The sequence below is a fragment of the Molossus molossus genome, unplaced genomic scaffold (assembly GCF_014108415.1).
Source record: "Molossus molossus isolate mMolMol1 unplaced genomic scaffold, mMolMol1.p scaffold_m16_p_14, whole genome shotgun sequence".
Classification (NCBI taxonomy): Eukaryota; Metazoa; Chordata; class Mammalia; order Chiroptera; family Molossidae; genus Molossus; species Molossus molossus.
This window is the reverse complement of record NW_023425349.1, coordinates 64,345,057-64,371,223: the sequence shown is the minus strand read 5'-3', so window position 1 is coordinate 64,371,223 and position 26,167 is coordinate 64,345,057. Positions and strand designations below refer to the sequence as shown.

At 39.9% G+C, this 26,167-nt stretch overlaps 1 protein-coding gene across 1 annotated transcript in view; it reads right to left on the bottom strand.

The window, feature by feature from the left end:
- The window catches only part of LURAP1L (leucine rich adaptor protein 1 like), a 42,939-nt gene extending 25,542 nt beyond the window's left edge, over positions 1 to 17,397 (bottom strand). The window contains exon 1 of the mRNA XM_036261739.1: positions 16,461 to 17,397. Within this exon, the coding sequence (XP_036117632.1) occupies positions 16,461 to 16,784 (324 nt within the window). The 5' untranslated portion in view covers positions 16,785 to 17,397. The remainder of the gene's footprint in view (positions 1 to 16,460) is intronic.
- Positions 17,398 to 26,167: the final 8,770 nt, after the last annotated feature.

Here is a 26,167-nt window from a genome sequence, read left to right as displayed (position 1 = left end):
TAGACAAAAATGCTAAAAAATTATTTCCTATTCCTGTAACCTTTTCTCTCTTTTCTCTTACTTAACTGACTCTTCAAATCCTTGTTCCCATACAGTTTACATAGTAGAAGGCAAAAGTGTTGTTTCTATATCCAGCATTCAAAATATATTTACTGAATACCATCTATGGTTCAAAGTCTTCCAGCTACTATTTCATGTTTTCATATGGGTTATAGGCTCTGGCTGAAAGGATAATTTAATGAGAATAGAATTTCTTGGCACAAAGTCAATAGAAAGGTGAGAAATTGAGGGCATTTCCTGATTGCCCCTAGTATGCGTCAGGTAGACCCTGTTGCATGATCTAACTGGATTATATTAGCTGTCTGATTGATGCGAGGTGGCAACTTGCAGGGCACTTTTGAAAGATAGTTTTAGGAAAGGTCTGGACTCAGCAGGAAAAGGATGCAAGTCATTAATTATGACGGCAATTATGCAAGAGTGGGGAAGGACAGCATGTACGCCCCATAACTGTTCTTGTCTATGAGAAATGCTCACCGGAGTATTTAGAGGTGAAGTAATATCATGTCTGCCACTTTTTAGTTTTGTTCTGAGAGTACGTTTCAACAAAGGAAGGGCTGAGGGCAGAAGGAGTGACGGGAGAGAGCCTAGGCAGGGGTCTGCTTTGGTTCCCTAGAAACATCACAGGAAATAAGAGAGCCAAGGCGGGGCTGCTGTCAGCTCAGTGAAAAGGCAGGTGAACGGGGCCTTGGGAGCAGGTTCCGGGGTAGGGTGGGATGAACTGCCTCTGTCCGTTGCTTCCCTGGTTGCAAGTCTCCAGGGGCCCTTAAGAGTTTAGAAGAGCCCTGGCCAGTTTGGCTCAGCGGTTGAGCGTTAGCTGCGGACCAGAGAGTGCTCGTTCCCACTAAGGGCACGTACCACAAAAACAAACAAACCAAAAAAGAGTTTAGAAGAGAAAAGTAAAGATGCTCGCGTGAGAGGGAAGGAAGGCTTGGGTGTGCTCCAGAGAGAGCCCGCCTGTCAGCCACAAGTAGAAGAATGTTTAAGGCAGTGTGTGTGTGTGTGTGTGTGTGTGTGTGTGTGTGTGAGTGAGTGACAGAGAGAGATGGGGCAGGGGAATGAGAAGGTCAATGTAAATTGTTAACAGGCGGGAGAATCTGGATGAATTTTGGTACTATATTTGTAGCTATTATATGAAGTCTAACATTATTTTAAAATAGAAGGTTCTTTAAAAGGCCTGCCACATATTTGGAACTCCTCCTGTGGATGTGGATGATATAAATAAGAAAGAGGAAGATTAAAAGCAGCACAAGCCCCTTAGGGTAGCTTTTGAAGGTGGTCAAAGTAATGCCTCTGGGAAAATGAGTATTTAAACAGTTCACACAGGGACAAAGCCATCCAGAAGGAAGTCCGTGCTGTTGCTGGTTTAGGAGCAATACTAGAAGATTTGGTGCCACTTTTCATCCTTTGAAACTAGTTCCACATTGAAAACAGAAAAATGGGTTGATTCCTTGGAACTCCTTTCGAGTCTAGAATCTTATCATGAACACTCAGGAAACACAGGCTCTTTTCATTCTGTCCATCCAGCTTCTCCATCTGGACATTGATAATGTGATGCTTGCTGAGGTTTGCTTAACTGCCTCAAACACGTGAGCTACATGTGCCCGAGTCACATTGTGTTCAGAGTCCCCAGGTCTATACGAGGGCTGTGGGAGGATGGTCAGAGAAGAATGCCCTGGTGATTGATGCTACCCAGGTAGTAAATTAGGCTGCCAAAATTAATCATCATTTATATCCAACCCAAATCACATAGACTGTACTATACGTATCAATATGCATACTATACAATACTATAAATGATGTCTTTTTTTTTTCTTTTAAGCTCTTTCACTCTGAAACTTCAAAATCTCATTCCAGATTAGGAATAGAGGATGGTAAAAAACTAAAATGTGCACATTCTTGGTGTACTTATCAGAAAAGAAAAATAACTCCTTCATTTCTATGTTCTGCCAGTACCCCTGAGGACAGTGATTCTTGAGACCGACAATATCCGAAGTAGAGTAGTTCCTGCCACCAGGAAGAAATTCTGCTGTATTACTTCAAAAAAGTTCTTTTTCTTTCTTTCTTTTTTAAGTAAAGTGGCACAGTAGCAGATACTCGAAAGACGTTTTAGTCTTTCTTCAACCAAGAACCTGAGATCCAGGTGGCTGGGTTTGGCCGGCAGAAGGCAGAGGAGGGACTGGGGTTCTGCTAATGCATTTCAAACACACAAATTAGAAGCAGGACCAAGGTGTACTTTAATGTAGACATTCAATGCTCAGTTCCCAAATAACTGGTTGGGCATTACGGAAATACTAGCATTGATTAGTCATAGCCTCTGCCCTCATGGTGAGGGAGAGAAATATTATTAAGCAAGTTGAAATATATAGCCTAAAACATGGCAGAATGGGAACATGACAAATGAAGTCATGTACATAGAATTTTGTCAGACTTTCACCCTGTGGAAATATTTAGCACCAGAGACTTATAAATATATTTTAAATAATAATGTGCTTTTACTGCAGAAAGATTTTTTTCAATAAACAATATTTAGTCTACCATTAAATCATTAAGTTTTATAGTGGAACTAAAATCACCAATCTTGGAGATTAAATTGTTATACTTGGTAGTTCCTTATGTATTTTTTCATTGCAATACAATTTTATCATCACCTTTTAAAATGGTAAAATGATTTCAGACTCTTGTCCATGAAATTCTAGTTGATTATTCCTTATCCTTTTCTGCAATCTGAGCAATGACTAATTTTCTCTCTAAAAAATGTATATGAACATCTATCTGAGTCCTAATATTTTCTACTCACATATTTCTGGTAAGAAGCATAAGGTTTGACAAGAGACTGTAGAACGCTTTGTAAAAATATTTCTGAGGGTGATGGTCACTTCATTACCTTCCTATGGTGAACTCGCCCATGTTTAGCATCAGCCACTGTGACTAAAATCCTAAAGGGTCAGTTGGTTTTGAATTCACTTTATTCTACAGAGAGGAGGCTCCCAAGTTGAAGTGGGCGCTAAGCATTTCAGGTGTTCCTTCTGTGCAGGGATGGCTAATGCCAACCTTAGCCACTCAGACTTAGTATGTGCAGGACAAGAAGTTACTTTACATGTAGCCAGGCCCCCCTTCTTCTATGAAATGGAATAAAAGGAAGAAAGAGAAAAATGAGTAGTAGGAACAATTCTTATCTCATCTTTTCCTATAATCATCAAAAAGTTAAGCCATTAATCAAATGGGAAGGACAAAAAAAAAAAAACCAAAAAAACAAATGCTTAATGAGCTCTTATTATTTAGCAGGCTTCTAGAATCCCAGCTCTTTTAAGTATATTAAACTCATTGTGTACTTAAAGACACCTAGCTGGTAAAAGGCGGGGCTATAATTCCTTGGATTCAGCTCTGCCACATGATTCTAGCAACAGTGCCAAGAGGACCCATTTCTCTCCACCCTTGCCAATACATGGCATTGCCATTCTTCCCTCATTTTTCAAGAAAGGCAAGAGAATCTTTTATTTTAGTCGTATACATAAAAACCCAGGAAGAACTAGTGAGCTTGTATTGTATTTCACATCTGAGTGCTTCCATCTTAAGCTATAAATCCATGGCTTGTAGACACACCTGCTAGAGCATCCCCCCTCCCCCCCCATGGTGAAGGATGATAGAGTTTATCTTTTGATGAACAACTGGGATCACCAATGAACAAATATAAAGAATAGAGGTGTCTGAAAAGGGAATGTTGTCTTGTGAGCCAGTGAAGTACCCATCCCTAAAGAAGTTCAAGTAAAAAAGTGGATAATCAGCTGACTAGGGTGCCAGTGGGGAATTGGTTTCCATGACCTCTATAGTTTCTTCCTCCCTTAAGTTTCTGCGATGCTCTTTTCCATTGCTAGAGATTATTGACCTTGTATTTTGTTGTTGTTGTTGTAAATCCTCACCTGAGGCTATTTTTCCATTCATTTTTAGATAGAGTGGAAGGGGCAGGGGGAGAAAGAGAGACACATCCATGTGAGAGAGAAACATCCGTGTGAGAGAGACACATCCGTGTGAGAGAGAAACATCCGTGTGAGAGAGAAACATCCGTGTGAGAGAGAAACATCCATGTGAGAGAGACACATCAATTGGTTGCCTCCCGTATGACTCTGACTGGGCCTGTGGATCAAACCTGCAACCCAGGTACGTGCCCTGACCGGAAATCGAACCCAAGACCCTTAAGGTCTGCAGGCGACACTCTAACCACTAAGCCGAACTGGCCAGGGCTTGATATCAATTGCAATATTTTTATGTAAATAGAGTGATTCTCTCTGACTGCTGTACTTCGCCAGTAATCTATCCAAAGTGGCAGCACTGTAAATTGTGTTTTGAAGCAATATATATGTGTATATATGTAATCAATACCAGTGTGTTTGCTGAATCTAGAAAATGAGCTGTAACATGATCTCCAAAGAGTCTTAATTTGAAAATTATGCACACATGTGCATTCACAAATATATGTCTATAATTATAGCTAAAGTTATGTGAGAGACTGTAGGTATGTTTTCATACATTCAGGAAATTTCTAGGAAGATACATAAAATATTCTTAGTAGTTATCTCTAAGGAGTGGAAATTGGGTAAAGAAATGTGGGGAACTTTTATTTTTCACTTTAGATCCTTTTATACTGTTTGCATGTTTTAATAACTGCATGTGACACTTTAGTCATAATAATTTTAAGACTTTATGGAATTAAGAGAAAACCTGGAAACAAAATTAACTTCACACCAAGAAAAATCCCGTAGTAGCTCTTTATAATTAAATTGTCAGCAAAGGAACTGCAGGTGCCTGAATTGAGCAGCCTTAAAAGTTGGACTTTATCACGATGAAGAGGGACTTTTCTTCTCAATTTTGGTCTCAAGCTTTGTTTGTTTGACATCAAAAGAAGAAATCAATGTAAACAAGTTTAATGTCTTTTGCAAAAAAAAAAATTAGGGAAACAGACTAATAGCGTGGGCTAGTAATCACTGATTGCAACTGACATATCTCACCATTTGGGATGTAATGTTAAAACTTTTTATGAGTATACTGACATAGTTATTAATATAGCAACAATTTTATTCTCCTCACCTAATATATAGAAAGTCGGACACTTAAATCCTACTTAAAATACAGAAAAAAAAGAAAATTCCATAATTTTTATTACAAACAGATCATCCTGATCTTTTTTTTTTTTTAGTTTACATGAAATGAAGCCATAGTATCCATCAGATCTTTTTTAAACTTAAAAATTATTCAAGAAAAGTAATGTAATGCTGATCATGGAGGAGGCCATACATGTAAATGGGATGTGCCCCCTAGAATTTAGAAGTGAGGGAATGATTATCTTCTGAAAATCTGAGATTAATCATAAAACATTAAAAGTCAGGACAGAAAACTCACCCCTAAAGACAATGTGCCCGACTTCTGATTGATGGGTTAACATTTGAGGAATAAGATGTGTCCATTAGAATATAGGCTTAACTGCAATGGACATGCTGGTAGACCCAACCAAGACAGTTGTCTTGGCCACTGTCCTGAAGCTGCCACATGAAGGGCTGGGTTCAGTGGTGCCAGGACACATGCCGATTCCTAACTCACCCTTGCCCTGATTTCTTGCCAGTCTCTGGCTTTCTGTGACATGGGCCTCTCGAGAGAGGACTGGTAAGTCAGTAATATAGTTCTAGTTTTATATACCACTTTCTTGTAAGAGCCACTTAGAAGGATATTCATTATTTCTTCAACTGAAGAATCAAAAGTTCTGGTTATGTCTGATCCTTGGCACAGAATCTGTTTTTTTATAATAAGCATTCCAAAGTCTGAACACATCTGAGACGTTTTTGAGTCACGAGGACTGCAGGCACACTCAGTTCGGGGTGGTCATTCTGCCTTCGCCATGGGCAGGGATCACCTTGCGCCATGTTGGCCTTTTGGTCCAACTTGGAGAGACTGTATTAATGTTATTATCACCCGGAAAAGCTCAAGAAGGGTGTGTTAAAATGGTATATAATGAGGAGAAGTCCATCCTAATTTAAAGACTTAGTTATTATTTCTTCAGTGGAAGAAGGAAATGTTCTAAGTCAGAAATCTATACATGGAATTTACTTTCTAAAACTATTAAATATTTGTATAATCACCTATAATAAAAAGTGAAACAATTACTTCTAATTTTATTTAGTAACTTACCGGTGTTTTATATAAGAGAAGTGACAAAATAAGATAAAAATTAACTAGATAAACATTTCTTAAGCTCTATGGGTAATCTGTGTATATTACCTGAGACCCCACAGTGCCTACCTCCAAAGCGGGTGGAGGGTCAGAAAGGAAGGACATACTACATGAACACGGTTTACAGTACTAACTGGCATATTGTAATCATCCAAAACATATCGGATGACATAACATTTATTATGTAAAGTAAGAAAAACAAAGTCTAAAACACCAAAGTCATGTAAATATGTGTATACACATAGTCATGGACAGAGACCTGAGCGGACACGCCAGACTGTGAGCAGCACTTTCCTTTGGGGTGGAGAGTGGTGTGGGGGAGACACAGTGCAGGGGACAGGTGAATGGGGACTTTGCTTACCTTTTTACAATATGTCTATATTTCTGGAAGTTTTATAATGAAAAAGCATATATTTAATTTTAAAAAATGAAAACAATAATGTCTTTATAGAAATGCCAGAAGATCCACTGGAAGAGGTTTGATGAAATTACTGTAAAAAGCCCTGGCCGGTTTGGCCTAGCGGTTAGAGCGTCGGCCTGCAGTCCTGAGAGACCCGGGTTCGGTTCCCGCTAAGGGCATGTACCTCGGTTGCAGTTTGTCCCCGGCCCTGGTTGGTTGTGCGGGTGGCAGCCACTCGATGTGTCCCTTTCACATCGATGTTTCTCTCTCTCTCCCTCCCACTCTACCTGAGCAAAAAATGGAAAAATGTCCTCCGGTGAGGATAAAAAAAAAAAAAAAAAGAAATTACTGTCAAAAATGTTCGTTCCCAAGAAGTGCGCATACTTCATGGTATGTGGATGTAGTGTGAGTCGGGAGTGGTTTGGATCCACCATAGCCAGGCTGGCAGTGGTTCTTGTTTGCCCGAGAAACCACTTATAGTGACTGAGTTAAGTTACTCACCCCTGTAAGCCAGTTTCCCTAGCTATAAAATGAACATCATAATAGCTACATATAAACATCCAACACAATATATAGTCCCCCCTTTTAAAATTAATTAATTTGTTTTTTGTTAATCCATTAATGGAGATATTCACATTAAAGAGGGGGGAAGGAAGGAAGGGAGAGTGAAAGAGAGAAACATCGATGTGAGAGAGATGCGTTGACTGGTTGCCTCCCACACAACCCTGACTGGGGCTGGGGACTGAACCTGCAACCCAGGCATGTGCCCTTGACCAGAATCCAACCCATGACCCCTTCAGTCCATGGGCCAACGCTCTAACCACTAAGCCAAACCAGCCAGGGCTATAGCCCCAATTTAGAAAGATAAATGATTAGGTTTTATTTTAAAGTCTCAGACTCTCAGACTTTTGAAATATATGTTTGAAAAGATAACCTTTTAATCTTGTGAACTCTGTAAACACACTTTACAATCTGGACTGATGTGTTTCAGGCACATATGTGGAAAGCCATGTCAGGTATCAGGATTCCCAGTTTCTAGTTCTTTCTAGTGAGTTTTCTAAGACCCAAGCTTTATCCTGATCAGACTCTCTCAGGGAACTAAAATGCTACCAATGGTAAGCTTTAGAAGTAAGTCATGAACACACTTCAGCTCCACTACTGAATTCGGAGCCTTGAACTGGTCAGGGCAGGGAATTCATCACTAGCAGCTCATGAGAAGTGGGAAGAAGTATTTATGGAGATCTTGGTGATGGTGACAAAAACGAAAGGGTATTGATTGCTGAGAACCAGGTACTTTTTGAATGTGTTCATCCAAATCTTGAGTGTTCCTAAGATAGACTTTTCTTTAGTTCTTATTCCTCCTGGGAGAGTTTATGGTAAATAAGCATACAGTTAGAACTGTTTAACATTTTGAAATTCTGGAAGAAGAACAGATTTATACAGTTAATCCTGGGTGCCAACCTGAGTATCGAGGTACTCAAGGCTGAAATGTAATACCACAGTCACGGTTAAAAGCTCAGATTCTGACCTCAACACAGCTCATCTCCTTACTATCTTGGTCATCTTGAGCATTAACAATAAACCTCAGTATTTTATCTATAAGATCATTGTGAAAATTGTATTTAGTTAAGCTAACTATAAGGTTTCAATGAGATAGTACATATAAAATGTTTAATACAGCACTTTGCACTTAGAAAGTTCTCACTATATGGTGATGGAAGGAGACTTACTTGGGGTGGTGAACACAATACAATATACAATTGATGTGTTATAGAATTGTACCCCTGAAACCCATATAATTTTTTAAATATATTTAAATTTTTTAAATATTTTTTAGAGAGAGCGTTAGGGAGAGAGAGATAGAAACATCGATGTGAGAAACCTAGATCGGCTGTCTCCTGCACACCCTCTACTGGAGCCAAAACCCGGGCATGTGCCTTGACTGGGAATCAAATCGGGACCTTTCACTTCATGGGACGATGTTCAATCCATACTGCCTGGGCCCATATAATTTTATTAACCGAGGTCACCCCCAAAATTTTACTATAAACAAACAAATAAATGAAAGGTCTCATTGTAAGTAACCAAATACCAGTCTCGAGTTCCTCAGACTGCCTAGAATACTGGAAATCAGGTTCTTTAATCTATGCTACTGTCCTCCGCACTGGAGCTGGCAACCTTTTTCATAGACTCGTGGTCTCTATGGAAGAGCTAATGACGTGGTCGATGCTATGATAGTTTAGTAGAAGAGGTGCCTATGCTTTCATCAGTGACAAAGCCGCATTGCCCATCTAGGGCTGCTTGTGTTAAGATCAACAGAACAGCCATGTGATTGACATAATACTTATTAACTGTCATCATCTTCGCTGTTTGTGAATGCCTATGTAATAGCTGATTTTCTTATATTATTTCACCGAATTCTTGCAGCGCCTTAATAAAGATGCCCTTACCCCTCTGTGAGCAAGGAAGGCGAGTCCCAGAATGGGCATATGACTAGCTCAGTGCCACATACCAGTGAGTGAAAGAGCCAAGACCAGAATGAGGAGCACCAAGAGCTGGCCTCCCCCAGGGACAACGGGCTAAGTCTCTGAGGGTCAGGGTGTTGGGCCCTATTGGCTTGTATCTTGACTTGTTCTAGACATGACTGGAATCCCAGCTTGTCTGATTCCAAAGCCTGTGAAGTTTCCATCTAACCAGAGGTCCACCACTTGATAGTGAATAACCAACCTTTAAAGAGGAATAACAACCAAAAAAAAAAAAAAAAATGCCCTTCAAAGAAACAAACATGTAACAAATTCTCAGGGACCCCAGAGACTCCAGACATAAACCCCAGTTTCAGAAGTAGTATCTTAAAAACTGAAGTCTTTGCATGTGAAAAGTCTTTTAATTGTGACTCATCACTAAAAAATGAAAGGTATGTGTCTTTATGCTGCCACTGAAGTGAACATAACCAGTTTTAAAATTGGTGTAAAATGTGGCCTCTTAAGGTCAAGCAGTGTGGTTGTATAACCTGAATGAAAATGGAAGGTAATTCTTTTTTGTCAGAATATGTTCCTCATATGTGTACCGTCATACAGAGCACATTCCTAGGGACAGGGCAGGGCTCTTCAGTTTCTGGACATGGCACTGTTTTCAAGGGATGTAGGACCCCTCGGCGTTCTGTCTGTGAACATTACTTTCTTCGTCTGCACTGCTGTCATTTTTAAGCCACTGTACGGAAACACGTTTCAACAAGATTTGTTTACTAAAGTAAGGAAGTATAATAGTACTCCATGCACCAAATGACAGAAGACACTATTGTTTGGAATCAGATTTACACATCTCCTTTATGTCTTTATCCCTAGTATTAATTAAGCCTTTAATTTGCATAGTAATTAGCCCTTTTAATTCCTTGGTCAAGGCACATTTGCTGTGAGAAATCTCAGCTTTATCTGTTAGTCTCAACATTTGTGTCTAATCTCCACTACGGCATCACACACCTGCTGACATATTTGTTGGTCATCTTTCTCTGGCCAAATTATGTTCCCATTTGATCTTTCCAGCTACCTTGTGAATTCACCAAGGAAGGTGCCTTCTCCTTTACAGCTTCTCAATTATGTACCTAAACGTTTTCCTTAAGTTTCTGACCAACCTAAAAATAACTACATTTTAGAACATACTGCTTTGAAGTATGTCTGAAGCAACTGTGAAATTGATTTAATAAAATTATTTTTGAGGGTATATAAAATAATTTTTATTTTAATTACAAAATGAGTGAGCCATTTAACACAACAGTAAACACATGCAGAAGATCAGTGAGAGAAAGTAGCCATGACATTTTGATCTATGTTCCAGTATCACTTGATGTGTCTGCGTGTGTGTGTGTGTGTGTGTGTGTATTTGTGTCTAGTACTGGGCATTGCCTAGAAAACGTTATTAAAGCAAGAGAGAGCTGATGAATCAGGTGAGGTATCTGAATGCTTTAATAGTAGGAAAAGATAAGGGACTAGCTTGAGATTGTTTATGCCTCACTATTACATAGCTGCTATGCAAATAATTGCCAAAAATATGGAAATCAAAACACAATATTTTCACCTTAGTTTTTATAATGGTGCTGCATTAACCATACCAACATAATAAAGAACTGACTTAAAGTCTAGAGTACGGCATCAACAGGTAGTATGTACTTCATTACAAACTATACTTTGATTTTGTAAACAATAATTATGTAGGAAGGCAGAAGTGGGAGGGTGCATTAGACTCCTTCTAATTCCAGGTTCCAGTTCTTTGGTAATTACTTTGATGTATTTTAGATTTCTTCCAGAGTAAATTTATGACAATAAGTTTCACTCTCAAACTAGAGGTGTGATATGGACCTATTGAGGTAACACTAAAACCCTTTGAACATATTGTAAAAGTGCAATATATATAGTTCACCACTAAGAAGTGAAATGCAGGTTTTGACAGAGATTATTTATAATTATTGGAAAAATATTTTGGATATAATGAGATATTCTAAAACTTGGACTAATACTATTTGGTAAGTAATGCGTAAAGTCCCACTCTTAAGAACATTTTGCAAAAGGAGTCTTTGCATAGACATGGGATGAGAGCTTCACACAGGACCGAACCCGTGATGACCAACATTGTATTTTATTTATTCTTAAAATATTTTTTCTTTATTGATTTTTAGAGAGAGGAAGAGAGAAAGATAGAAACATCAATGAGAGAGAACGCATAGATTGGCCGCCTCCTGCATGCTCCCCACTGGGAATTTGGCCCACAACCTGGCCATGTGCCCTGTTTGGGAATCAAACCAGCAACCTCTTGGTGCATGGCTTGGTGCTCAACCAGTGAGCCACACCAGCCGGCGATGACCAACATTTTAATGTAGGCATTTAGTTCTGTATTCCCAAGGTCTTGAGGCAGGCCTGGTACATGTTAGGCCCACAATAAATATTTGTTGATTATCGAATGAACCCCTATCTGAAACAACCCCTGACATGCAGCCTGAGGGATTCTTTTTGTTGGTCCTTTAGTACTTTAGGGGTGATGAGAGATCACAGATGTATAAAAAGCATTCTTTATTTTGAAGGGAAATCACTGGGATGCAGACTAGAATGGGGAAAGGAGCACAGGACATGTATTCAGATGGTATGAGTTTAAGTTGTGATTCGGTTCACAAATTGGCCTGCTTTCTCAACCTAGAGTTCGCTAAGCCACAATGATCGCATTTGTAAAACGTGAAAGAAGATAATTCCTCTTTCCTAGTATGACCTTAGGCTCAAATGATGACAAATATTGAAACACTGTGAACTGAAAAGCAATGAACAAATATTGGACAGATTTTGTACATGAGGTCTGAAATCTATTTCTAATTTCACTATACATTTCCTATGTGTATCTCTTCATTTGCTTATTGTATTGTCAAATTTCCTTATCTCTAAATTCAAAATAAAAATACTTCACACATTGCAAAAATCTGTTCCCTCCCAAAAACATCCTGATAGTTACCTTGAATTGGACTGTTATACCGAATATATCCCTGAACATTTTCTTTTCCAATATTGCCTTTCCTACACCGTTAATTATGTATGGTGCTATTTATGTTGGTAATAAGAGTTTCATCGTTAAGAAATTTTGCCACAGAAACAGTTTCTCTCCCCTCTTCAGTCTCTTTCAACTTTCTTCAATTACAACTACATTTCACAGACCTCTGAGAGCATGGATTATAACATTAACAGAAAATAGTTAAGGAAATCATTCACAAAAGCATAAAAGGAGATTAGAGAGTCATGTGTATGTAAAGAACCTTGAGTGTTGAGACTACTTCCATGCAAGTCTACGCCGCATTGTGTCAGTGGTATACACATTCATTCTAATAGGAAAAGGAGGGAGGCTAATTTCTGGAGGTCTCTAGAAAGGTGTGCGCATGGCTAAGGTGTTCCTTAGGAAGGAGTTCTGAAGGCAAGATCAAAGATTGATAATTCTAGGCTATCCAGAAGAAAAATCTGTGAACAATACAAAATAACGAGCATAAAATATGGGGGCATGCATACTCCCAAGGAGGTTAACTCAATGCTCATGTAGAGGGTAGATAAGGACACAAAAATCATGATTTAGAGATCATAGCTCAACTTCTCTACATGGAGACGCTAGGGGGAGATAGGAAGAACTGCATCTGTTCGGTGTTTATAACAAAACTGCCAAGTCTACATGAAAACAAATCTGTTGCTTTGCAACTATGCTGAAGCTGGGGGTTTTAGCACCCACAGAGTTATGTAAAATGGTGGGAAACTCTCTCATTGGCATGGGAATATACCTGTTTTCAGTCCTTTTTCTCTAACCTCTCGTAGCCAGTGTTATCATTTGCTCAGTGGAGACCTTTATTAGAGTACAAAGTTGAACACAAAGCATCTGTTCTGGCATGAATCCTCCTAAGTGCATAAATACTGATGCTTCACATAGAAGACGTAATGACTAGCCAGTTTAGCAATACCTCTGCTGCTACTGTTTCTATTTGCTTTTGAAAATGTAGTTATTGATATACCTTAATCATTACACATAGCAAGCTGTGGCTTAGGGAAATAGATTTTTATTAACTCTATGACATCACATTTTCTTTTTTTTTTTTAATCCTCACCTGAGAATATATTTACATTTATCTTTCAGATAGAGTGGGAGGGAGAGAGAGAGAAAAACATTGAAGTGAGAGGGACACATTGACTGGTTGCCTCCTGCACAACCCGAACAGGGCCGGGGACAAACTGCAACCGAGGTATGTGCCCTTGACAGGAATCAAACCTGCGACACTTTGGTCTGCAGGCCGATACTCTAACCGCTGAGCCAAACTGGCCGGGACAACTCTACGACATTTTCATGAAATAAAATGGATATATCTAGAAAGTGCTGAAGAGGAACAGAATACATGACCCCTATATATGCCACTTTGGAATGTGGATTATTTTGAGCTGAAGACAATCAAGACCCAGCAGGCTCACGAAAAATTTTTACCTCTCCCATAACTACCAGAAAGAATTAAATAGGGGGCCTGGTTCAGAGAGAGAGCTATTACCAGAGATGATTTTTATCGGAATGACCTATCCATAGTCAGGAAAACATCTCATTTCCAAACATCTGCTCTTCTTGTCCTGTGAATTACCTTTCTCCCCTTTGAAGCCCCAGGCCCCTATCCCATTACTTTTCACAGGAAGGCAGATAAGCGTCAACTGTCCAACTGGACCTTGTGTCTCACATTTTAATGGGGCTACAATACATGGGAAATTAAATTTGTTTTTCTCCTGTTAATCTGTTTTATGTCAATTTGCTTGTTAGACCAGCCAAAGAACCTAAAAAAGTAAAAAGAACTTTTCCTCCTCAGTAACGTCTTCAGTAGATAATAACCAGATTTTTTTTTACCCTATAAAGTTCTAGAACACACTTGGCTTGATATACTATGAATAATAAATGGCAAATGAGTGCAAGAAACTTGAGAGCCCTAAATAGAGAAATAGTCACCTTGACCTTTTTTTTTTTTTTTTTTAAATCCTCACCCAAGGACATTTTGCTATTTATCAGAAAGAATGTAAGGGAGGGAGAGAGAGAAACATCGATGTGAGAGAGACACATTGACTAGTTGCCCCCACATGACCCGACCAGGGCTGGGGATGAACCACAACCGAGGTACGTGCCCTTGACTGGAATCAAACCCGCGACTCATTGGTCTGAGGGCTGACGCTCTAACTGCTGAGCCAAACCGGCTAGGGCAACCTTTTCATTTTGTATTTTCAGCAGCCTGTTAATTAATTACAGGTATAATAAATGTTTTGTTTTGTTTTTAGATTTTTTTATCCTCACCCAAGGACGTTTCCATTTTTTTTTGTTCAGATAGAGTGGGAGAGAAAGAGACAGAGAGAAACATTGGGACACATGGAGTGGCTGTCTCCCACACCACCCAACCAGGGTTGGGGAGGAATCGCGACCAAGGTGCATGCCCTTGACCGGAATCAAACCCAGGACTCATTGGTCTGCAGGCGGATGCTCTAACCACTGAGAAAACCGGCCAGGGCAGGTATAATAATTGTTTAATAAGTACTTGTTGAATAACTAGCATGTATAACCTGTGTATCTAGACTGTGCATGAAACATATAGTATAAAATCATTTGCATTACACATGATACATGAATATACACACACAAATACCCATGCACACACAAACATATATAGCAAACATATAAAAACATATATATTTTTTATCCTCACCCTATGATATGTTTTTATTGATTTTAGAAAGAGAAGGAAAGATTGATGTGAGAGAGAAACATCAATCAGTTGCCTGCCATTTACGCCCTGACTGGAGATCGAACCTGCAACCTGGAATCAACCCTCAACCTAGGTCTGTGCCCTGACCAGGAATTGAACCAGCAACGTTTTGGTATATGTGACAATGCTCTAACCAAGACAACTGTCCAAGGCTATAGCTATGTATATTTTTAAACACCTGGGCATTCCAAGTAGGAAGAAAATGAATACTTGAGATGAAAAAACTATAGACTGTCTTTAAAGATCTTGAGAGTTTTTTAGAGTGATTCCTAGAGCCTTTGCATGGATACTGTGGTGAAAATTCTGAATATGGGACATATCTTGAAGACTGGCTTTATGTGCTAATATGTTTGCCAAGATTACTTTACGCTGTGGAATTTATTCCCTCCCAAGTGTTCCAACTGCAGAAAGAGAGGAGGGAAACACCTCTGATTACTACTTTTAAAGGCAAAACTCCAGTAGACAGTATCATGTGTATAGAACCTTCTCACCATCATTTGAGAAGGCCCCTGCTTCAACTTTCTTCCTTTCCCACCTAGTAGAAAATGCTGTTGATTTGTGGTCATTTTCTTCAAAAAATTTAGGAAAGAATCATTTCCTCCAACCAGTGCATTGTACAAATAAACCGAGGTCTGCAGAGGAGAAGTGACTTGCATAGGAGTTTATGACAAGTAAGTGCCTTCATCTATGTACATCCGGATTAAGGAGTATTCTCTGAGCCTGTACTAGTCCCATCCTCCTGTTCTTAGGCTAACATTTGCAAACAGCATGCAGAAAACAATCACAGAATGAAGACCCAGGGGAAAGGGTAGGAAGTGGTCATTAGCAAATCCCTGGGTCTGGGGATCACCTGCTCTCTTGTATCAAAACAGTGTAACAAGCTATTCATAAGAACACCAAGAACGCGTGGGCCATTGTTTTCAGAACCAGCTGTGGAGAATCAGCTCTACAGTGGCCTTGGAACAGCTGCTGCACCAAAGGGGCGGAGGCCGCAGAGGTGGAAGAGGAGTGAGCCTGGCAAGCTGCAGGGACCCCGCCGCGCCACCTCTTGGCAAACCGGGAAGTATTTTTGTAATAAGTGCGATGGCCTGAGCCACCTTTAGAACGGAAAGTGTGAATGGCTCATAGCAGGCCCCAGAGGCGTGTGTAATAATTGCAAACCCTTGGGGAAACTGGTGCCCCCGAGCCGCAAAATGGTCAGAGCAAGGGAGCACCCAGTCTGCGCTGTCATAAAGTACACAGACGGAGCAGGCTCTGCTATCTTAGCGAACCCTGAACCGAGCAAAGTCCAGGGTAAACAAGCCTCGCAAAGGCTGCCTCCAGACCTGCAGCCCCTGTGCGCTCTTCTAACCTTCATTCCCACGCACGGGAACTCAACCCAAGAGCCCTAGCCACCCTCTCTCCCAGGCCCCATCTTCCGATCACTGCATTTTTGGGCCCACGCCCCCACGACCACAGCTGGCGCACCACACTCACCATCTCTTGCCTGAGGAGGTGAAGCTTGGTTTCCAGCCTCTCCAGGGTGCTAGAGTGGCTACGTCTTCCTGGGGAGCCAGAGGTTGGGGAGGAGGAAGAGGAGGACGATAAGGAGGGAGGTAAGCTGCAGCTGCTGCTGCTGCTGCTGCTGCTGCTGCTGCTACTGCAGGCACCGCCACCTCCGCTGCTCCCCCCGCAGGGGTCCCTGTCCCTTTCCAGGGGAACCAGCTCCTCCCCAAGGAGCGAGCGCACTAGGCTCTCCGGTACTTTGCGCCCCAGCTTCAGCTCGATGTCTCTGAGATCTGGCAGTGTCCCGTCTTCCATGACTTTTCAAGAACAATGATAATGGTAGTAAAATGCTGCGGGTGAGAGGCAGCCGCGGCCTCCAAGTCTGGCGCGAGATCAGCGGAGCCCTCCTGCCGCCAGGGTCTCTATCCTCGGCGGGTCCAGGGCACCGTCCGCTCCATAACCGCCTGCGCGAGATCAGCCCTGCAATCTGCACAGGACGCGGCGGGTCGCAGCCGCAGTACCCTGGTCGCTGTAACTCCTCTGACTCGAACCAAGATTATAGAGGCCGATTCATCCTCTTCCTTTTTGGCCACTCCACTGCGAAGTTGAGTTAATTGATATTGCAGAGAGGGGGGAAAATGCAAGTACTATAGACCAAAAGAAAATAGAGGGAAATGAAGTCTGCTTTAGCTTTATGGGGGGAAAAATCACATTATAAAACTGTCCGTCACATCCCTGCGCCATTCACTGACTGCCCATCTGCTACCACGCGACACAAAATAATGATGTGGCCACACTCCAGCGTCGTTTCATTTTCCAGCCATAAATCCAAGCTTTCGAAGTATCGTCAGAAATAATCTCTGGTCAGTGATAGAGCAGGACGTGTGCGCGGACGCATAAAGGAGATAGTTCGCAGTAGTTTCACGACTTCCTTGATGCAGCAGAAGTACCCTTCTTGCTATTTAGGCTGTGTGATCCAAGTCATTGTGTTCTTGTGAGCCTCGGAAACTTTAAACTCCGCTGGCAGGTGGACCAAACCAGGGCCAACCCCTGTACCGTATATCGTAGGCAAGAAGAGCAACACATTTCCCCACCCCTGCTGCTAGTGGTAGTTTCAGCGTCTTGTTTCAGTAGGGAGTTGCTAGCTGGAGTATTAGATGTTAAGTTTTCCTGGCGGAATTGCCTGACACCTACAAACTTTACAGCAATTAACATACTAGGGGCGTAAAAATGACTTTAAATGAAGTGTCATTGTCCCCCACCCCGACTCCACCCATCTTCCTAAGGCAAAAAAAAATCTAGCTTTAGAAGCCTTTCCTAGTAATTTTATATCAGTAAAAAATAACTAGTGAAAATACACAACCAAAATGAATGTCCTTACCAAATGTAACAGTATGTCACTACTAGCAGGAGTGAAAAATGAAACAGCCAGAATAATGTATTTGATTACTGAAGATTGTGGTGGATTTTAAAAGGGGGAAGTTGCTGAGATACTTTCATTTTAGTTATGGAGGGAAAAGATTGAGCATAACTAGTCAAAAAGTTGTCTTTGATAATTTATATTTTCAATTTGTTAAAAAAAATATAGTTTATCTACATTTTCAAGCTACTGATCTGAGTTTCTTCTACCAAGTAAGTTATTATAAACTAATTATCAGTTTGATTCAACATTGAATTTGTGCTAATCATTTTCAAGCAGAGGATACTATTTTTAATAAGGTAGCTCTAATTTTAGGGTTCCATTGGGATATTTTGAAATATGGCCCCTCTATTTCTGGGACAAGTAAATATTTGTGGTATCGGTCGTTCTGACCCTCTATTTCCAGGGATGCCACTTAGGTTTTGTAAACACTTGTAGGTTCATAGGCAGACATAGCTCAGTTTGTTCTTAGCATAACCTCATCTAGAAAGTCTAGGGAGAGGAAACAGGACTTCTGAATGAAATATTTCACGTCACAAAGTTGCCGAAGTTCTCTTGTCAACGTGTCAAGTATTGGTATTCCTCACTCTTAAAGAAATAAAGAAAATAGTTGTAAATTAAGTGGCCTATTTTAAAGTTGGAACAACTACTTATGGAATCAAAGGAGAATAAGACCCAATCTCAACTCACTGATAAAATGTAAGCTTTGTACTAAATTTGGAAAACCACAGGCTCATTGGGTAAGAATTGCACTGTGACATGTAATTATGGAAGCCTTGCATCTCAATCAAGAACAGTTTTCTGTTTTGTTTTGTTTTAAATTACAAAACCCTTACAAAGTTCAGCATAGAGCTAGCCAGCCAAGAAGAGGAGGTTAGAAATGCAATATCTACTTTAAACTTGGTCAATAAAGTTTATTGTAAAATTATTGTCAATATAATCTACAAAAAGGAACACTTCCTTTGCCATGAGTGACAGGAAAATTAGTATTTGATACTGATGATAACTCAAAATGGAAAACTTTTTTTTTTTCCTTTTAAATGTCTAAAGAGAAAACTCCTCTGAAATAGAAAGTAATACGTTGTGTCAGTGCAATATAAAAACAATGTTAAGACTTTAAAAATTTCTCAATTTGCCCTGGCCGGTTCGGCCCATGGAGCAAAAAGGCAGGGGTTTGATTCCTGTCAAGGGCACGGACCTCGATTGCAGTTCCGCCCTGGCCCTGGTGGGGTCGTCCGCGATGTGTCTCTCTTACATGATCTGTCTCTCTCTCCCTCTCCCATTCCCACTCTATCTGAAGATATTTAGAAAAATATCCATGGGTGAGGATTAAAAAAATTTTTTTTAAACAAAAAAATAAAAATTTCTCAATGCTTTATGACATTTTAGTTAAAACAGAGACATTTTGAACGCTATAATGCTAATTTTCAAAACACATTAGAATCACAGAATTCTTATAGGCCTCTAATAGATTGTGTTAACCCTGTCATTACAGCTTTATGTGATCTGATCTCAGGATATCCCTTATCCAAAATGTTTAAAAATAAGGATCTTGAGAATTATTTTTGCTTCCTTTTAAGATTCTTTTATGATTTGAAAAAAAAAAAATGTGTGAGAAGTTTAACCCATTGCTGTTAGATTGGTACGTTAATTACACATCTTGATTTGAGGAATTAGTTGCAAGAATGTGGTCCAGGATGGGGGGGCGGGTAGGAGTGACTGAGGTGATCAGTGCATGGAGGGCGCACAGAGGGAGAACGGAGAAAGAAATGAGAAAAAACTCTTCCGAGCAACCTTTTTATATTTCTCCGAGTCCCCAGTCCTGGAAATATTCCCTGCTCCAACCGTTCCTGTCCATCTCCAACCACTTCCTAGTATTTCCTTAATTAATAGCACCGCCAGCAACAACCTAAACTCAGGGTGTTTCTCCAAGGCCAATATACTGAAAAATAAAATTATGAGTTTTATTATTTGTGTTTGTGATGTATATTTTTAGACCCAGACCAGCTTATATATGCTTCCTTTTCTGACTGCCATATGTAGGAACTAGATTTGCCTTTTTTTTTTTTTTTTTTTTCTGTTCAGACTAAGGAATCTAAGAATGGGTATTAAACTATGGGGAACTTTAAGAAACTGGGTTGTGTTTACAGAGAAGGAAATGGAGCCACGTATTTACCATTAAACAACAACAAACCTTGTGGCTAATTAATAGCAACACTGTTGGAGGCAGATGACAGGTTTTAAAAGAATGTCTCATTCCCCCCCAAAACAGAGTGATGTGGTGTATGCTCCACATTCCATACTTAGAACATTTTCTGGAATGAGACTTAGAGCAAAAGTAGACTCAGCAAGACTCTGTGTGGTGTGAGTAATGCCACTCCTTAATTTCCGCTGTCATTGTGGTTAAAGAAAAAAGACCTTCCACCTTCTCTCAGGCACCCATTGCAAGTCTCCAGCATTCCTAGCTCTTGCTGGCACCAAGTTCAAGGACGAGGGCAGAGTCTCTAACCTGAGACTCCATTCCCCACAAGGCAGAATAACATCAAGCAGCTTACAGCCTCAAATTACTCTTAAGGATTTTAGGAAGTAATTATTTAATGGGTATCAGCATCTCTGGATGTTTGTTTTAAATGTGTAGAGGTGCTATTCCTATAAATATTTTTGTTTCACTGATGGCATGCTTAACAAGGAAGATGTCATAGCAAAACTAAAGAATGTTGATCCTATCCATACATAGTAAAATTATGTATCTGCTAAAGCTACACAGATTTTATCCTCCCTATTTATAGAGTGATTTCATTCACCTATAATTTTGTAGCTGGGTCTGTTTCACAGCATAAATCATTTATTTTATTACCAACTTGAGCATATTATACATGTGTATGCCATATGTCACTACATCTATCTATCTATCTATCTATCTATCTATCTATCTATCTATCTATCTATCTATCTCTATATATCTATTATCTATATGAAATGTTTGTCCCTAAGGAGCACAGATCCTTGAAATAGTACTCTGATTGGAATCTAATTAATATTTATAATCAGAGCTAAACACTGCCCTGGGAGCTTTAGTAGACAACACTAAAGTAGGTCACCGGCATCTACGTCAGCCTTATCCCCTCTTCACAATCCCTGTCAAATCTCTCTGCCTTCATTATTTGTAATGGAGTCCTTTATTCGCTTTTGCTTGTGTTGCTGAGCTCTGAATCCATACTGAAATGTGCAAACGGGGCGGACAGAGAGAGATCGCTTCAGTGAAGCTAACCTAGGTGTGCTCCTCTGTAACATCTGAGTTGGACTTACAGAATAGACTTACAGGCTGTATTTCGATGGCACGCTGACTGATGTTTACAGTTGTCTCTCTGAAAACATATAAATAACTGTTTTGTAGCTTTCGACCATTTTCATGGTGTAAATATTCCATTGTGGCTGATTTCAAGCTATGGAGGCTTAAAGCCACAGGAAAGTCATAGAAACAGGCCTTTTCCTAATCAGGAATAATGTATCAAAAAGGACAGGCTACTTTTCCTCTTTATTCATAACCACCTATGGGTAGTTACTAACAGCTGAAAGCTTTGTTTAAAAGTATGCTTTTATATAGGCTAGAAAACTCTGATCACAGAAACATTCTTACCCTGCACTCCAGTGGCATAATCACGGACATAATTTATATGACCCACCTTTGCTATCTTTTACCAAACACCTTGACGATTTCTAAAATTGAGTCTGAGGTGGGCTCTAACAATAGAGAGTGTAAACATGGAAAGAAACATAAAAGGCCTAAAGAAATATCCTATTTCTATGTCCTAGTTGAGAGACATCCTTATGAATTTGATTTGAAAAAGACTTGGCAGATTTTATCTGAAGTATTGATTTTACACAACGTGCAGGTTGAGCGTGTCGAACTGGACCCCAGTGAGGGTAGAGAAGAGCAGCAGTGAGCATGCGCAGAGGAAGGTGTCTAAGAGGTTCAGAGAGGCCTATGATTTTCCACAAAAGGTTTGGCCTATAGTTGTGGCACATGCCATTGAATTCCCAACTGAAGGTCTTGACTTTGTGAGCAGTGCCCATTTCTGGCCATGTCTTATGAATGGCTTCAGACTTCCTCATAGTTTGGGGTTCTAGCTTCTCATTATCCTGAGTGTGATAGTTGTGAAAGGAAAAACAGAGTGCCTTTCCATAATCTGGAAATGAAGAGAATAAGGAATAAAAGTTTGCATGCATTTAACAACATTTTAAAAACATCATAAAGGTTCTATGTAAAGATACACATGAATAAGTTAGCATATTTGGAAATTAACACTCGCGAACTCCCCATATTAAGATTTCAGACCTCGGTCTTATGAGTTAAGAGCATTACTCTATTAACTAGCTTTGCTGCATGCACAGAAGAGGGGGGAGGGAGAGAAGGAGAGAGAAGAGAGGAGAGAGAGGAGGGAAAGAGAATATGAATGTCATTTTCTTTAAGAAGCAGGTATGAGTCAATGCAAATACTTTTGTGACCATAATGAGGTATTTTGAGTATATGCACCTTATATAAAAGATAAATACTGTAATTATGTTCTCAAAATATTAAGGCAGATAGTTACTGGTTATTATATTCATTTGATGAATCAGCAAGAACAGTTTTTTGAAGTAGAAAAGCACTTTTAAATCAGAGCAGTACAAATCACAGTGATAAAATAAAGGGGGGGAACTGAAAAAGTGCTGTCTTTCAGGGGAGCTCTTACATGTCACCCACTAGTCTGTGACAGGCTCGTCACATGTTTTGTATCTCAATTCCCACCACAGCCCAGAGAAACAAGTGGTAGTAACCCTGCTCTCCTAAGATTAATTTGAAGCCCCAGGAGGTGAAACTACTCACCCAGTGCTCACTGGAATCAAGTGGGGAAGCTGGGATTTGCCCCAAGTTGTATTTTACTCCCCAACTCATGTTGCCATTACTTACAGATGGGCATTAGGTCTCTTTCCGAATTGTTAAGGTTCCACAAAATTTTTTTTTTTTTTTTATCCTCACCCGAAGACGTTTTTCCACCTTTTGTACAGATAGAGTGGGAGGGAGAGAGAGAAAGAGAGAGAGAGAGAGAAACATCGATGCGAAAGGGACACATCGAGTGGCTGCCACCCGCATGACCAACCAGGGCCGGGGACAAACTGCAACCGAGGTACGCGCCCCCAGCGGGAACCAAACCCGGGGTCTCTCCAGACCGCAGGCCAATGCTCTAACCACTGAGCCAAACTGGCCAGGGCGGGTTCCACAAATTTTTAGGAAGCCAACATCAAGTTATTTCTTCTGATGTTTTGGGGAGATTGATAGTCTAAGTGAGGTAGAGATAAGGAAGACTTATTTACAATGACTCATTAAGGGACATTAGGATATTCTACAAGGTTGTTCCCATGCTCCACCTCTGATTTCATTATGACTCATCACTTCCTCCTCTAGCACAGGGCTAGGATTTGAGACCAGAATATGGCACTTGGTGGACCCCAGATCTGAATAGAATGGGAATTAATTCTTTGGTTTATGAGGTGATGGCCCTCAAAGAAATGAAAGAGTGGAGGGAGCAAGGCAGTCATGAAAGGGTGCTTTATTAAAGCTTGTGCAATAATCGGGACTGCTGGGCAGAAGGGTTAATGACCTTTTAACTAGGGACACTTCTCTTGCTAGTCTGATGTGGCAAATGCCAAGGGCATGGCAAAGTCACCAGCAAAAATAGCCCAAGGCATTCTGCCATTCCAGAGGACAAGAATGAAGTTGCTTAACCTTTCTTTTTTTTTTTTTTGGTCCTCTTCCTGTACGGAACCCGGAACCCGTATGTATGTCCTAGCTGATTTTGTGGTGGCTGACCTTCAATTCCATAGCAGCCTTGGGCTTGTAATCTTAGACTATGCCTTGGTGGTTCAGACGCTTCAACATTTTTTTTAAGAACATTGTTGAAGTCTACTTAAACTTCACTGTTCTCTACGAAAACCACGTCATATGTGGATTGAATTTGTAAGTCAATGCTGGTTAGGAGCTCAGTTTAAAAGATGTGATGATATATTCCCTTAGCCTTTTTTTTTTTTGTCTGAGACATAGAAAGGAGTAAGGTTCAGACTGACAAAGTTCAGAGGAGGGGGCAGGGGGTGAGATAAACCAAAGAATTTATGCACATATGCGTAACCAATGGACACAGACAACAATGCTTGGGGGGAGGGGGTCAGGATAGGGAGAAGGGTGTGTGTGTGTGGGGGGGGAAACATCTGTAACAAAAATAAATTAATTTAAAAAAAAAGATGTGATCATAAATATTTGAGGTGCCATAGCACAAGATATGGTCCCAGAAAGAGGGAGGGAGGAAAGGAGAAAATAAAAGGGTGAAGGCGACCGTGGGAGAGGGGGCGAGCTCTCCTAACAGGTGGAACCTAACAGTTTCCTGCAGACAGGTATGGTCGCTCTTGCTATAACAGCAACCAATCTCATTTGACAGCTGTATAGAAATTTGGAGCAGAAACACCTCTTGTTCTCATTTTCTCTCTCAGTTTGGTTTTATGCTAGAGATGATTAAGGGGGATTCATGGAATTCTGAAAAGACGAATTTTGATTACTTGTAAGTAGGTTGTTTCAACTCCTTTGCAAAAAAAATAAAAAGCAAAGCAGTTATTATTTACTTACTAACTTACCTAAAATTTAAAAACATCTGAGTTGTGACCATATCTGGGGTGAATTAAATATATTGTTGATGTACATGTAAATTGTTAACATTTTTAGAGGACCAATGGTCACATTTTAAAATCAGACATACCATTAGACTCAGCAGTTTCTTCCCTAGAAGTTTATCTCTAAAAAGGTAATCAGCAATATGTAGAGAGATTTATTTATAAATGCGTTCAATACAAATCCCAAAGAAAAACAAGCAAGCAAGCAAAAGCAGCTATATAAATAAATGTCTGGCCATAAGCAATTAGTTAAATAAATTATGTATAGTTCTAGCTTGGGCAACTTTGCAACCAGTGAAAGGGAGGTGATAGATAGAGAAATACTTAACAGCATGGGAAATATTGCCAATATGTTGTTAAATTTTTAAAAGGCTAAAAAAATGCTGGTCTCAGCAACATGTTCAAATATATATACACACAAATACACATATATATGTATATACATATTCACATACATATGCATGGAAGTATATAATAGCGACCTAAATTCACATCAAATATATAAGCATAGTTATCAAATAATGAAGAAACTATCCCTGTGGTGATATTACAGGAGGCTTTGATTTAATCTTTGTGCTTTACTATTTTTATTAATTTTCATTATAAAAATAACTCAGCAGATTGCTGTAAAATGTCTTTATAGTACTTTCCATTGTAGTCTTAAATGTTTATGCACACCTTTCATAACAGGTGGGTGTTTTTAACCCTAAGGAAAGAAATTATGGGATATTTTTTAAGGGGAATCCTGGGTGTTTTAATAAGCACAAATGTCATTTACCTATAAATTTATATCATCATTTTCTAAATAGCCTTTGCTAATGTAACTGTTAAAACCCTAATACTATACAGTGCCAATGATGTTATTGTTCTCTTGCTACCTCATGGAAAATGTGTGTTCTGCCTCTCCCATAGTGAAGTAGGCTGCCTACTCTGTACAGTGTATGACTTTGGAATAACTCCTTCAAATAGAGAGCAATGGAAAGCTCTAGAAACGGGGCAGGATTATTGCTTGATTCGACATGGAATAAGATAACCAAAAGCAGACTATATATGACATAAAATAATGAGTTCTCTATATTTTTAATAAATGTTCTAGCAAAATTATCTTCCCCATAGCACTACCACTGAACTTTTTTTTTTTTTTTAAACGATGTCTTTCTATTTCAAATATATTAGCTAGAAAGAAATTTAGTCCATGAATGTTCGGGAACCCTTTAGCATTATGCCATGTTAGGTAGCAAATAATTGGGTAGGAGGGATTGAGAAACACAATAATATTCTAGAAAAGGACCCAAACCCAAACTAGAGCATGAGGACTTGATTGGAAGCCCTGTGTTGGGAGAGACGGATGAGTCCCTGGGTATGTATAACTGTTTGTGTGGGAGGTAGAGAGGGTTGAGAGGTGATGAGTCATCAGATACATCTTCAGGAACTACAGTTTCCCTCTGGCCAACCCTGAATGTGCATGTCTTACACATTAAAAGTTTACAAAAGTCTCTGGTCACTAAATGAGTAAATCTCAGTCTGTATGAAGAATTTCTCTGCCCAAGAAAATTGCATTAAGTCCTAACTC